Raw genomic sequence first — 10524 nt, 5'->3', positions numbered from 1 at the left:
GCATGTAGGGGTATTTTTGGAATCGGGGTGACGAGAAAAAACCAACGGTGCTAGTTACAAGCGAATCGGAGAAGTTTGGACCAGGGTTCAAATCCCAGTGGGGCATATTTTGAATATTCTTCTTATTCGCGTTTTTGCATTGTTTCTTCTGTTTTTGAGGGCGCTGATGACGAAAATAACATCTATTTTGACCCCAGACTCAGGACCGAACCCGTCAGGGGTAAACAAAGGCGAAATTCACACATTTGTTAATGTACGGGACGGGCCAAAGTTGCCGATGTATATCGCTACTTTTCCTGTTATTTGTAAAAAAATGACGGAGGGACGGGCATATAGCATGATCCTTGCTGTGCGTCCGTTCGTCCGTCCGTCCGAGGACTTCCCGCGGTCCGATCTTGACCAAATTTGGTATGCAGCCTCCTTGGGTGACCCTAAGAACCGCCCGGTGGCAGCAAATCCGATCCGAGCCCCGGGGGCGCTGCTGCAGGTGCATCATGGTCTACATGGGGTCGAGGAGGATTTCGGTAACGGATACAGCTAGCAGGACATGTATGTAAGGGTATTTTTGGAATCAGGGTTACAAGACAAAACCAATGGTGCCAATTTCAAGCGAATCGAAGAAGCTTAGACCCGGGTTCAAATCCCAGTGGGGTATATTTTGAACATTCTTTTTATTCGAGTTTTTCCATTGATTCTTATGTTTTTTAGGGCGCTGATGACGGAAATAACATCCATTTTGACCCCAGACTCAGGTTCAAACCCATCAGGGCTAAATAAAGGCGAAATTCACACATTTGTTAATGTACGGGACGGGCCAAAGTTGCCGATGTATATCGCTTCTTTACCTGTCATTATAATAAAAACACAAATAAAACAGTTTTGGCATTTCCTTGTTAAAAAAGTCCCTGCTAGATAGGCAACCCGCATGACAGCCGGGCCCCCCGCCTCAGCCCAGTAGCCCCCAGTCCGTCCCTGGGGGTAAATCACTAGCGGATCCATGGCTGGCCGCAGGACCCGTACCGGCCTCTCCAGCATTCCAGCCAGCCCATGGAGGCATTCAAACCCAACGTACGTGTCTGGCCTCTCCAGGTCACGCAGCGCCAAGTCGACCAAGTCAGCACCTTCCACCTCCGGCAGAGTCTCCGCATGGTTGATTAGAAGCGGGGCGTACCGTCTGCTGAATTCGCGAAGATGCGCGACGGTCTCGTGCCGCAGCCTCCCTGCACTGTGGGAAAAAATCACAGTAAATCCTGTAGTGATTAGTACAGCTGTCACTGTAGTTCAGAGTACAGGATTTACTGTACTATTTTAACAGGATCTACCGTACTTTGTACGGGATTTACTGTGCCACAGAAGTGGAGTACGGAATATCCTGTACCAGGTACAGTAGATACTGTAGCAAGGCACGGTAAATCCCGAGGGGTTACCCACCCCGGGAATCGTGTGTACACATGGCCGGGAATCTGGTCGGAATCTCGGCGGAATCAGGTGGAATCAGGCGGAATCACGGGAATCGTGGGAATTGCAAGGGAATCGCGGGAATCGGCGGAATCGTTTAGGAATCGCTCGGGAATCTTGGGAATCAGTTGGGAATCTTGGGAATCATTTCGGAATCATGGGAATCAGGTGAAAATTGTGTGTAAATTATGGAACATTCCCTTAGATCATGCGAACCATCGGATACTCTGCTTAGCGCCTCCGAAGTGTTCCGTAGACCGCCGAGGCAGCCGAGGCCTTCCCCTTATTTACTTCGGTTGTGACAGGGTTACGAACAGGACGCAAATTTCCACAGAGGGCCAATGATGAACCAGACTTCTTTTACAGCTTTGGAAACTTCCTTTCCAGCTCGTAGAAGGTGAGATCCGCAAACCTGAAAAACGTTCTGATTTTGCTTCTCATTCTCTAGAAAAGTGCTATCCTCATAGTTTGTTTTGATGTTGTGTCGTCTGCTGAGGGCCTCGTGAAGCCTAGAGCCCTGGTAGCACTTCGAACAAGTCCTATTAACCTCCTCAGCTCTCAATAATAGTTGATTGAAGATCCCTGCAATGTCGCATGTAGACAGTTTAGAAGTTTCGAGGCTCATTGCGGAAGTTTAGGAACCGACGCCGGAAGCGGAAACGCACGGCGGACATTTTGGTCGTCACCGGACGCTTTGTTTTGATGTTGTGTCGTCTGCTTGGGGCAGCGGTTCCCAACCTTACTCGGTTCGCGACCCCAAATTTGTAGCCAAAAATTTCCGCGACCCCCAGGAAAAATTTCGCGACCCCACGCGACCCCTCCTTTAGCATGCCTTTGATACAAAGTGCGATAATCCGGCTTAGTTTGGAAGCAGTATTGTCTCAAAGTTGATCAAAACTGTCACAAATGTCTGTGAAAAATCGTGTTTTGGGCCGACTTTAAGCATCTGCTGCGTCTGATCCGAGGCGGTATTTCGTCCTCCCTCAACGGGCAATTGGTCTTTGGACCTTCCTTTTGCGTGCCTTTGTTACGGAAAGCGATTATCTGCCTTAGTTTGGGAGCAGTACTGCCGCAAAGTTGATCAAAACGGTCACAAATGTCTGTAAAAAATCGTGTTTTGGGCCGACTTTAAGCATCTGCTGCGTCTGATCCCAGGCGGTATTTCGTCCTCCCTCAACGGGCAATTGGTCTTTGGACCTTTCTTTTGCATGCCTTTTCTACGGAAAGCGATTATCTGCCTTAGTTTTGGAGCAGTATTGCCGCAAAGTTGATCAAAATGGTCACAAATGTCTGAAAAATCGTGTTTTGATCAACTTTGCGGCAATACTGCTCCCAAACTAAGGCAGATAATCGCTTTCCGTAACAAAGGCATGCAAAAGAAAGGTCTAAAGACCAAATGCCCGTTGAGGGAGGACAAAATACCGCCTCGGATCAGACGCAGTAGATGCTTAAAGTCGGCCCAAAACACGATTTTTCACAGACATTTGTGACCGTTTTGATCAACTTTGCGGCAGTATTGCTCCCAAACTAAGGCAGATAATCGCTTTCCGTAACAAAGGCACGCAAAAGGAAGATCCAAAGACCAATTGCCCGTTGAGGGAGGACGAAATACCGCCTCATTCCCCTTTAGGGCCTTTAGGACTCTAGCTCGCTGTCATGCGCATCACAGATTTTCATACCTGTCGACCCATACGGACCCGCGAGCCCGCGAACCATTTAAATTTCTACCGGAATCGCGAGAAAATCTTGTCGGAATCACGTGGGAATCATTGAAATCACGTGGGAATCATGGAATCAGATGGGAATCTCTGAAATTACAGGAATCATTCTGGAATCTTCAGGAATCTTCAGGAATCTGGGAATCATTTTGGAATCTTGGGAATCTTGAAATTGGGAATCGTGTGTACGCGAAAATCGGGAGTGGGTAACCCCTCGGTAAATCCTGTGTTCTGAACTACAGTAAATCCCGGCAAATAATTAACGGGATTCACTGTGGTTTTTTCGCACAGCGTGCGTGGAAGTCCCAGTAACCGTCCTCCGAAGGAGCACCCTTGCAGCGGTCCAGAATAGTGCCTGGGGTCCTTCTGGGGCTGGGATGACGCGTGCCTCCGTCTCCGTAGTGTCGAACGTCTCGAGCCCGTCCTCTCCTACAGATATCACTATTATTGGACAAAAGTTACAGTGTTGTGCCCCTTGGCTGCGCCACCCCCGCGCCTCGCCAAGCGGCAGCAGTGTTCACAAATCGCAACATCCGCCCGGGTGGTCCGATTGCTACCCGGGGCAGGAAAACAAGACAGCAACAACAACAAAAGTAAATGCGCAGCGATAATACCATTAACAGTGGCATAGCACCGAGACCATGATAACAGAGAGCAATCAGTGGAGAAGCAGTAGATGACGGTGTTATAACAACAACAACAACAACAACAACCGCAGAGCCAGCCACAGCCACAACAGTAATAACAATAACAACAACAGCAACCGCGGTCCTCCCGTAGCAGCACACACTAAACTTCTTACGGATACATCCTATCTGTATTACGGACATTTTTGTGCAATTGCAATTACAGATAGATTTTGCTTGTAATACGGATGAAATCATCCGTATTACAAGCAAAATCTATCCGTAATTGCAATTGCACAAAAATGTCCGTAATACAGATAGGATGTATCCGTAAGAAGTTAAGGGGAGGTTCTGGTGAAAATCTTGCTATTTTCCAAATGGATTCCACTGTCACAATTTGTTCGGAATATAAAATCTTTCTTTTAGGAGACTAAAATTTGACTTTTGAAGGCACATGCCAGGCTCTGAACCCAGCCGAAGAGTCTTTTTGAGCCTATTTTGGCTGTATCTTAAAAAATCTCCTTGCGCATACTATTTTGTCGTAAAAGGTTGACCTTGACATTTTTCACTTCTTCGATTCATTTTCAAAAAATTCCGGCATGCATAGCTCAAAATTCCCATTATATTATTAACTGTAAGCTTTTTAAGCTGAAAAGTCCCTAAAATTTGTCAATTTTGTACATTTTTGATCAATTATAGTGAAATGCTTGGTTAGAAAGCTTGCGAATGAAAATGTTATTTACAGTTTGAGTTGTGCATGCCGACATTTTTTTAAAATGAATCGAAGAAGTGAAAAATGTCAAGGCCAACCTTCCCGTTTAAAAAATGATCTTGCCCGAAATCGTGCCGGATGACGGCAGGATTTCGGGCATGCCCGGCCGGCACGCCCGAAATCCGCCCCGAACCAGGAGTCCGGGCTTGCCGAAAAACGATCATTTTGTTGGAAAATAAACCGATTTTCGGCAATGCCGGACGCTTGCCGGGCATGCCGAAATCGTGCCGAACCGTCCCTCCCATTAAGGCGCCGGGGAGGGGGAGGTACCTGGATGGCGGATCCTATTCAGTCTCGCACACACGCACACTCGTTCACACACAGACGCACATACACACTCACATACACACACACGTACACAGAACGCTGAAGGAGAAACACTGGTTAGTATTGGAACCCAGGACGACCGTCTTTGTGGACCGAGACGCTGCCAACTGCACCACGGAGGAGACCTGGGGAGGAGGCCTCAGGCTCCCGATGCCTTCCAGCGAGCTCGCTCGACCCCGAGCGGCACTGGAGGGGGCGGGGGAGACACGCTGCTGGGGGAGGAGCGCGCGGCGAGCCCTGTGTCTTGACGAATAAGTAACCTCCGCGAGACTCTTGGGTTACTCGCGGAGAGCCCCTCGACTTTTGGACAAGGTGCGCGGGTTCAGCTGGGCACTTGGATCTAACAACAGACTCGGTGAACTTGAGCGGAGGTACTAGAGCACTGCGTGTGGACTAGTCAACACGCGGATCCAGGCCCACTGGAAACCCAGGTCTCAGGCCCCCAAACCCAGTTATTGGGGTGTTGGCTCTTACACGCAAACCAGGTTCTTCGCTTCCTTATAATCCACGTACTCGAAGTACCCTTTTCCCGCGGCTCATGTTATTGAGAGCCAGACCTTTTCTATAGGATGGCAAGCTAAAGTTACTATTTGTATGCTAAGGCTGTTAAGCATCAGTAGCTCAACGGATTCAACTGCATTCATTCAAGTACCCGTATCAAAGTGTTTAATTTGATTGGAGATTTGTTCAGTCAAAGAATTCAAAATTGTCCTACAAACATCTCGTTTGCACGGAATTTTCTAATTTTTCACGCCGGTTTTGATAGACTTGGAACTTAAGAAAGAATTTCACTATTTTAACTTTTCAATTTTGTACGCAGGTCAAAGACATTAACTTGACACTTCTTTGATTAGGGTCTCGATGCGCCCCGTCACTCGGGCATGCCCGGAATCATGCCGAAAGGCACGGGCACGCCCGAAATCCACCCGGCCGGGCAGCGGCCGGGGTCGCGGTACGATTCCGGGCCGCCCGCGACAGCGGGGCTCATTTCGGGCTTGCCGCGTGCCGGCGGCGGGTGGATTTCGGGCTTGCCGAGCGCATTTCGGCATCATTCAGGGCATGCCGGACACTTCGGCATCATTTCGACATCATTTCGACACATTCTCGGCACGATCTTTTTTAAACGGGTTTTACGACAAAATAGTATGCGCAAGAAGATTTTTAAAGTTACACCCAAAATAGGCTCAAAAAGACTCTTCGACTGGGTTCAGGGCACAGAATGTGAGTCCCCAGTGAAAATTTTTATTAATTACTTGGTAAGACATCAAATTTTTAACTAATTTTCACAGTGGGACCTATTTAGGAGAAAATAGCATTTTCACCAGAACCTCCCCTTAAGCGTGCAGCGGACGCCCGCCACTACCACCACAGCTGTCCCCTCATCGCCCAGCAGTTTTCCCTCAATCATATAGCATCACCTCCATCACTCCATCGTTTGGTCACTCACCATTCTCATCCTCCTGCATAGCCCCGTGCCGGTTACCTCCTTGATACGGTCTGCCTCCAGCTCCTCGCTACCTCCCGCTTATCAACACGTCGCCCGCCGTCCGGCCGGGGGGAGGGGGGGGGTGTCCCTCGCCTTCCCTGGCCGCGACACCTGCCGGCCGTCCGCCAGCCATCCGCCGGCCCGTGCGCTCGCCCAGCGCCGTCGTTCCCCCATTCTCGTGTTGACATCCGCGCCAGCCTGCAACATGTCCTCCACCAACGATCTCCTGGCCGCCCTAGCTGCCTGGCTGGAGGCACACCTCTCCGCCAATGGTAAATACCCTTCAGCTAGTCCCTTCCCCATACCTGCCCTTTGGCCATTCCCGCGGTCTACCATTCCAGGTGCTCCCCTTTGCTCGCTGTCCGGTTACCTCCGTGTTGACAGGGCCAGCCTTACCCGGCTGGGTATGTCGAGGCAGGTGCGGCACCAATAGTGATCGCTCAAGCCCTTCGAGAAGTCAATGATGAGCGTATGAACATTCTAGGACCCAGATGGCATTTGAGCAATTCTTTCCCAAGGCAACCAGGCCCAAAACCTTCATGTCTCAGATCCTGCTCCCGTTGGTTTTTTAAGATGCCCTAGTAGTAGAGAGTCTCCAAAAAAATTTTCAGATTTTTATGTCTCATAGAAGCCGAGATTTTGGGGTTTTTATGTTTCAAACCTAGGAAAAATTCCACATTTTTAATTTTTCATCGAAACTTTCCCGTCTAAATTTTTTTGAAAAGAGCATAAAAAGTTGAGTCCTTTCCATGCCAGAACGGAATTTTCAAACAATTTTTTGAAGTTTCGACGTAGTTTTAAAATTTAAAAAAAGTGGATTTATTGGTTAAAAGCTAATACGTATATTTTTTTTTCACTTCTCTGAGCGTTAAAAAGTGTATTTTTATAGTCCCTAACTCTGGGAAAAATAAAAACTTTACGGATGAAACTCATTCTAAATACCGCAGCCCAAAACCTATTTTCAGTCTTCGCTTTTCGACTAAAGTGTACCCCCAGGCACTGGAGGATGGTTCAATGAGTCAAACCAAATCATCTTTGTATGTTATTACTCACTTAACATCAAAGCTGAAGTATTTTAAGTACTCTGTTCAACAGATATATCTGTAGATCACTCTCAAATGTTATTTTATAGCCTAAATCACTCAATTTCTTAGATACACACAGCCATTCAAATTACTCTGCAGCTCACTCAAACATTCAACAGTGATGTCAACAAGAACACAGCAGAAGAACTTTAAAAAAGTACTAGCATGCAAATAATTTTTTATTTTGAGATAAAATTCAATGATTTTTAACAGTTTTACTGCTTTTGATGCCTCTTGACTTTTTGGCCTGACCTAAACAGAAGAAAAGATTGTGAAGACAAAGAAGTCCTTGTTATAATTTTGTTAAATACAAAAGCATCTTACTAGTCTCTGCTGATTCTTGGGCAGCTCTTTGTTTTCTGGAGCTTGCAGGAGTTGGTTTACTTGTTTTGGGTGGCAGTTCATCTGACTCACTGCAAAAGAAATGCATATGCATAAATGAAGAAAAACTATATGCACTTTGGAAATGAGAAAAGATATTTCTTACCCGCTTTGGTTTTTCTTTGCTCTTTTCCTCTTTGGCTCGGCTTCTGATTCTGGTTCATTTGGCTCACTGCAAAAGAAATACATATGCATAAATAAAGAAAAACTATATGCATTTTGGAAATAAAAAAAGACATTTCTTACCCGCTTTGGTTTTTCTTTGCTCTTTTCCTCTTTGGCTCGGCTTCTGATTCTGGTTCATTTGACTCACTGCAAAAGAAATACATATGCATGAATGAAGAAAAACTATATGCATTTGGGAAATGAAAAGAGACATTTCTTACCTGCTTTGGTTTTTCTTTGCTCTTTTCCTCTTTGGCTCGGCTTCTGATTCTGGTTCATTTGACTCACTGCAAAAGAAATACATATGCATGAATGAAGAAAAACTATATGCATTTGGGAAATGAAAAGAGACATTTCTTACCTGCTTTGGTTTTTCTTTGCTCTTTTCCTCTTTGGCTCGGCTTCTGATTCTGGTTCATTTGACTCACTGCAAAAGAAATATATATGGATAAATAAAGAAAAACTTTGTACTAGGTATTTGTGAATTATTTTGGGAAATGAGAAGAAATTTCTTACCCGCTCTGGTTCTTCTTAGCTCGTTTCCTCTTTGGCTTGGCTTCTGAACTACCTTGAGCCCTAAGGATTAGAGGACAGATATTAAGATGATGAAAGTGAAAAAGATAAAAGTAGGATGTTATAGCGCAGTATAAATTTTTTAATGTTTCTTACTTCGGTTGAGGTGTGATGTCGCTCATCTTGACATGGCTTGACAAAGAATACTCCTTTGTTTGGACTAAAGTTTCAGAAACTGGGATGATAGCATGGATGCTTCTGATCCCAGGTACAAGAGTAGCATTTTCCATTCTATCGTGGTATTTCTGATTGTGACATTCAATTTTGAATTTACTCACAAAAGTGTAGTCCATGCTTTTACTGCTTCCTTTGAGGTAATTGTACAATTGAACTGGGTTAGCAATAGGTTCTTCATCAACTCTTCTTTTGCTTTCCTCTGCTGCTGACCGCTTTGCTGCTCCAGCAGTCGCATCACAGAGAGTTTTTCCATGTGAGGTTGGGAAGAAGTGCCACTCCGCTACTATCAGGAAGTCTCCCTGATGGTTGGCAACATTTGAAACATTCTTGCGGTTTTTGTACTGAGCTGCAGCTCCGTCACTCCAATAGAATATCTTCTTAACTTTTCTCCCTATCTTCTCTTCTAGATACTTGAGCAGCCTCTCTTGAAAGGCATGTACTGCAGCAGTGTTATGTTTAAGTTCATCAGAGATTACGATGAGAGTGCAAAATTCAATTTCTGCTTCTTCTGTTCTGCGGAAATAATTTACAAACGGATGCAAGGTGGCTTGATCATTATTCCAGTGGAATCCCTGGATTGCATCCTGTATCAAAAATGAATAGTTCTCTGAAAAGTCTCCCAGGGTTAAAACTTCACCAACCTTCAAATTGGCTTTACATTCTTTCAAAGCTGCTGCTTGCTTCTTAGCTATGAAATTGTGCTTTTTGTACTCCAATAACTTATCCGTAAAATCATCAATGTAATTGTCAATAGATTTCACTAATGTTTCCAAAGAGCAGCGATCAACGTTCATCCACTGTTGAAACATTACTGAGTCGAGTGAGAGTTCTTCAAAGTGTGCAGCCAGAAACACACGTAATATTTCTGGATCTGGACAGTCTAAACATTTATCCATATAGCAATCATCTGACTTAGAAGTACACATGAGCATGTCCACACAATCTTCAAAGGTTATTTGTGCCTCACCATCTTTCTCATCTAATTCACTAACTTCCGCATCTTGTTCACTCACACTTTTCTTCTTTTTTCTGCGTATCCCACCACCTTTGGCCATCAGCTCAGTGTTTTGATGGATGGCACAGACACAAACAGAGTGCGTGCCACTAGCACCAGCACTCACACATTCTGGAGGCCTCAAGCTTGCAAACTTTGAGAACGACACTTTGCCAGGATATTTCTTGCAAAACATTGAGTACAGTTCATTTACAGTGCAAAGTAAAAGTCTCTTCTGTTTGTGAACTCGTTTACCACTTTTGTAGTCTCTCTGACCAGGCATAGGTCTACTAACTTCATCAGCATAGTAGAAGCCTAAAATTGATTTGACTGTTTCTTCATTCAGAGGCCGACCTTGCTTAGGTTTTGGCACTGCAAGAATTCCCTCTGATTCAACTAAAGCTTTTGTAACTCTCACCATATTTACAGAACAATCAAATTTTTGACAAATTTTTTCTCTGCTCCAGCTTGTTGGTAAAACAGATAAAATTTGGATCTTCTTTGCTCGATCAGCAGTCTTGTGAAATTCGGTCTTTAACCCACTGATCATTTCTGTGAGGTCAGCAGAATCCTCACATACCTGAAATTCACAAGAAAAGCATAAGTATTTTTGGAAGACTCAGAAGACACAAACAAATTATTTGGATTAACATATACCTCACGTAGAGAAAAATTTAAATAATCATGTTGTTTCTCTGCAGCCTGGATCATGACGCTTTTAATCGCATCAGTAATTTCTTCTAATCTTGCCGTGCCATAATA

The 10524-nt window shown here is 45.2% G+C and overlaps 1 protein-coding gene across 1 annotated transcript; it reads right to left on the bottom strand.

Annotated features, from left to right (window-relative positions):
* Positions 1-7802: 7802 nt before the first annotated feature.
* Positions 7803-10524, bottom strand: LOC117644802. Its single transcript, XM_034384433.1, has 6 exons — positions 10420-10524; positions 8688-10342; positions 8535-8594; positions 8380-8445; positions 8100-8305; positions 7803-7885 (listed from the first exon to the last, which is right to left on the bottom strand). The coding sequence occupies exons 1-5, from the start codon at positions 10471-10473 to the stop codon at positions 8236-8238; spliced, it is 1905 nt and encodes a 634-aa protein (XP_034240324.1). The 5' UTR covers positions 10474-10524; the 3' UTR covers positions 7803-7885; positions 8100-8235.

The sequence above is a fragment of the Thrips palmi genome, unplaced genomic scaffold, assembly GCF_012932325.1.
Source record: "Thrips palmi isolate BJ-2018 unplaced genomic scaffold, TpBJ-2018v1 HiC_scaffold_18, whole genome shotgun sequence".
NCBI classification, from domain to species: domain Eukaryota; kingdom Metazoa; phylum Arthropoda; class Insecta; order Thysanoptera; family Thripidae; genus Thrips; species Thrips palmi.
The sequence above is the reverse complement of the archived record's forward strand: the minus strand, read 5'-3'. Positions and strand labels throughout refer to the sequence as shown.

Coding starts and splice junctions, on each gene's coding strand:
- LOC117644802 (XM_034384433.1), bottom strand. CDS start 10,473: ATGATCCAGGCTGCAGAGAAACAACATGATTATTTAAATTTTTCTCTA. Junction 8,595..8,687: donor GACATCACACCTCAACCGAA/GTAAGAAACATT, acceptor TCTAATCCTTAG/GGCTCAAGGTAGTTCAGAAG. Junction 8,306..8,379: donor GCAAAGAAAAACCAAAGCAG/GTAAGAAATGTC, acceptor TTTCTTTTGCAG/TGAGTCAAATGAACCAGAAT.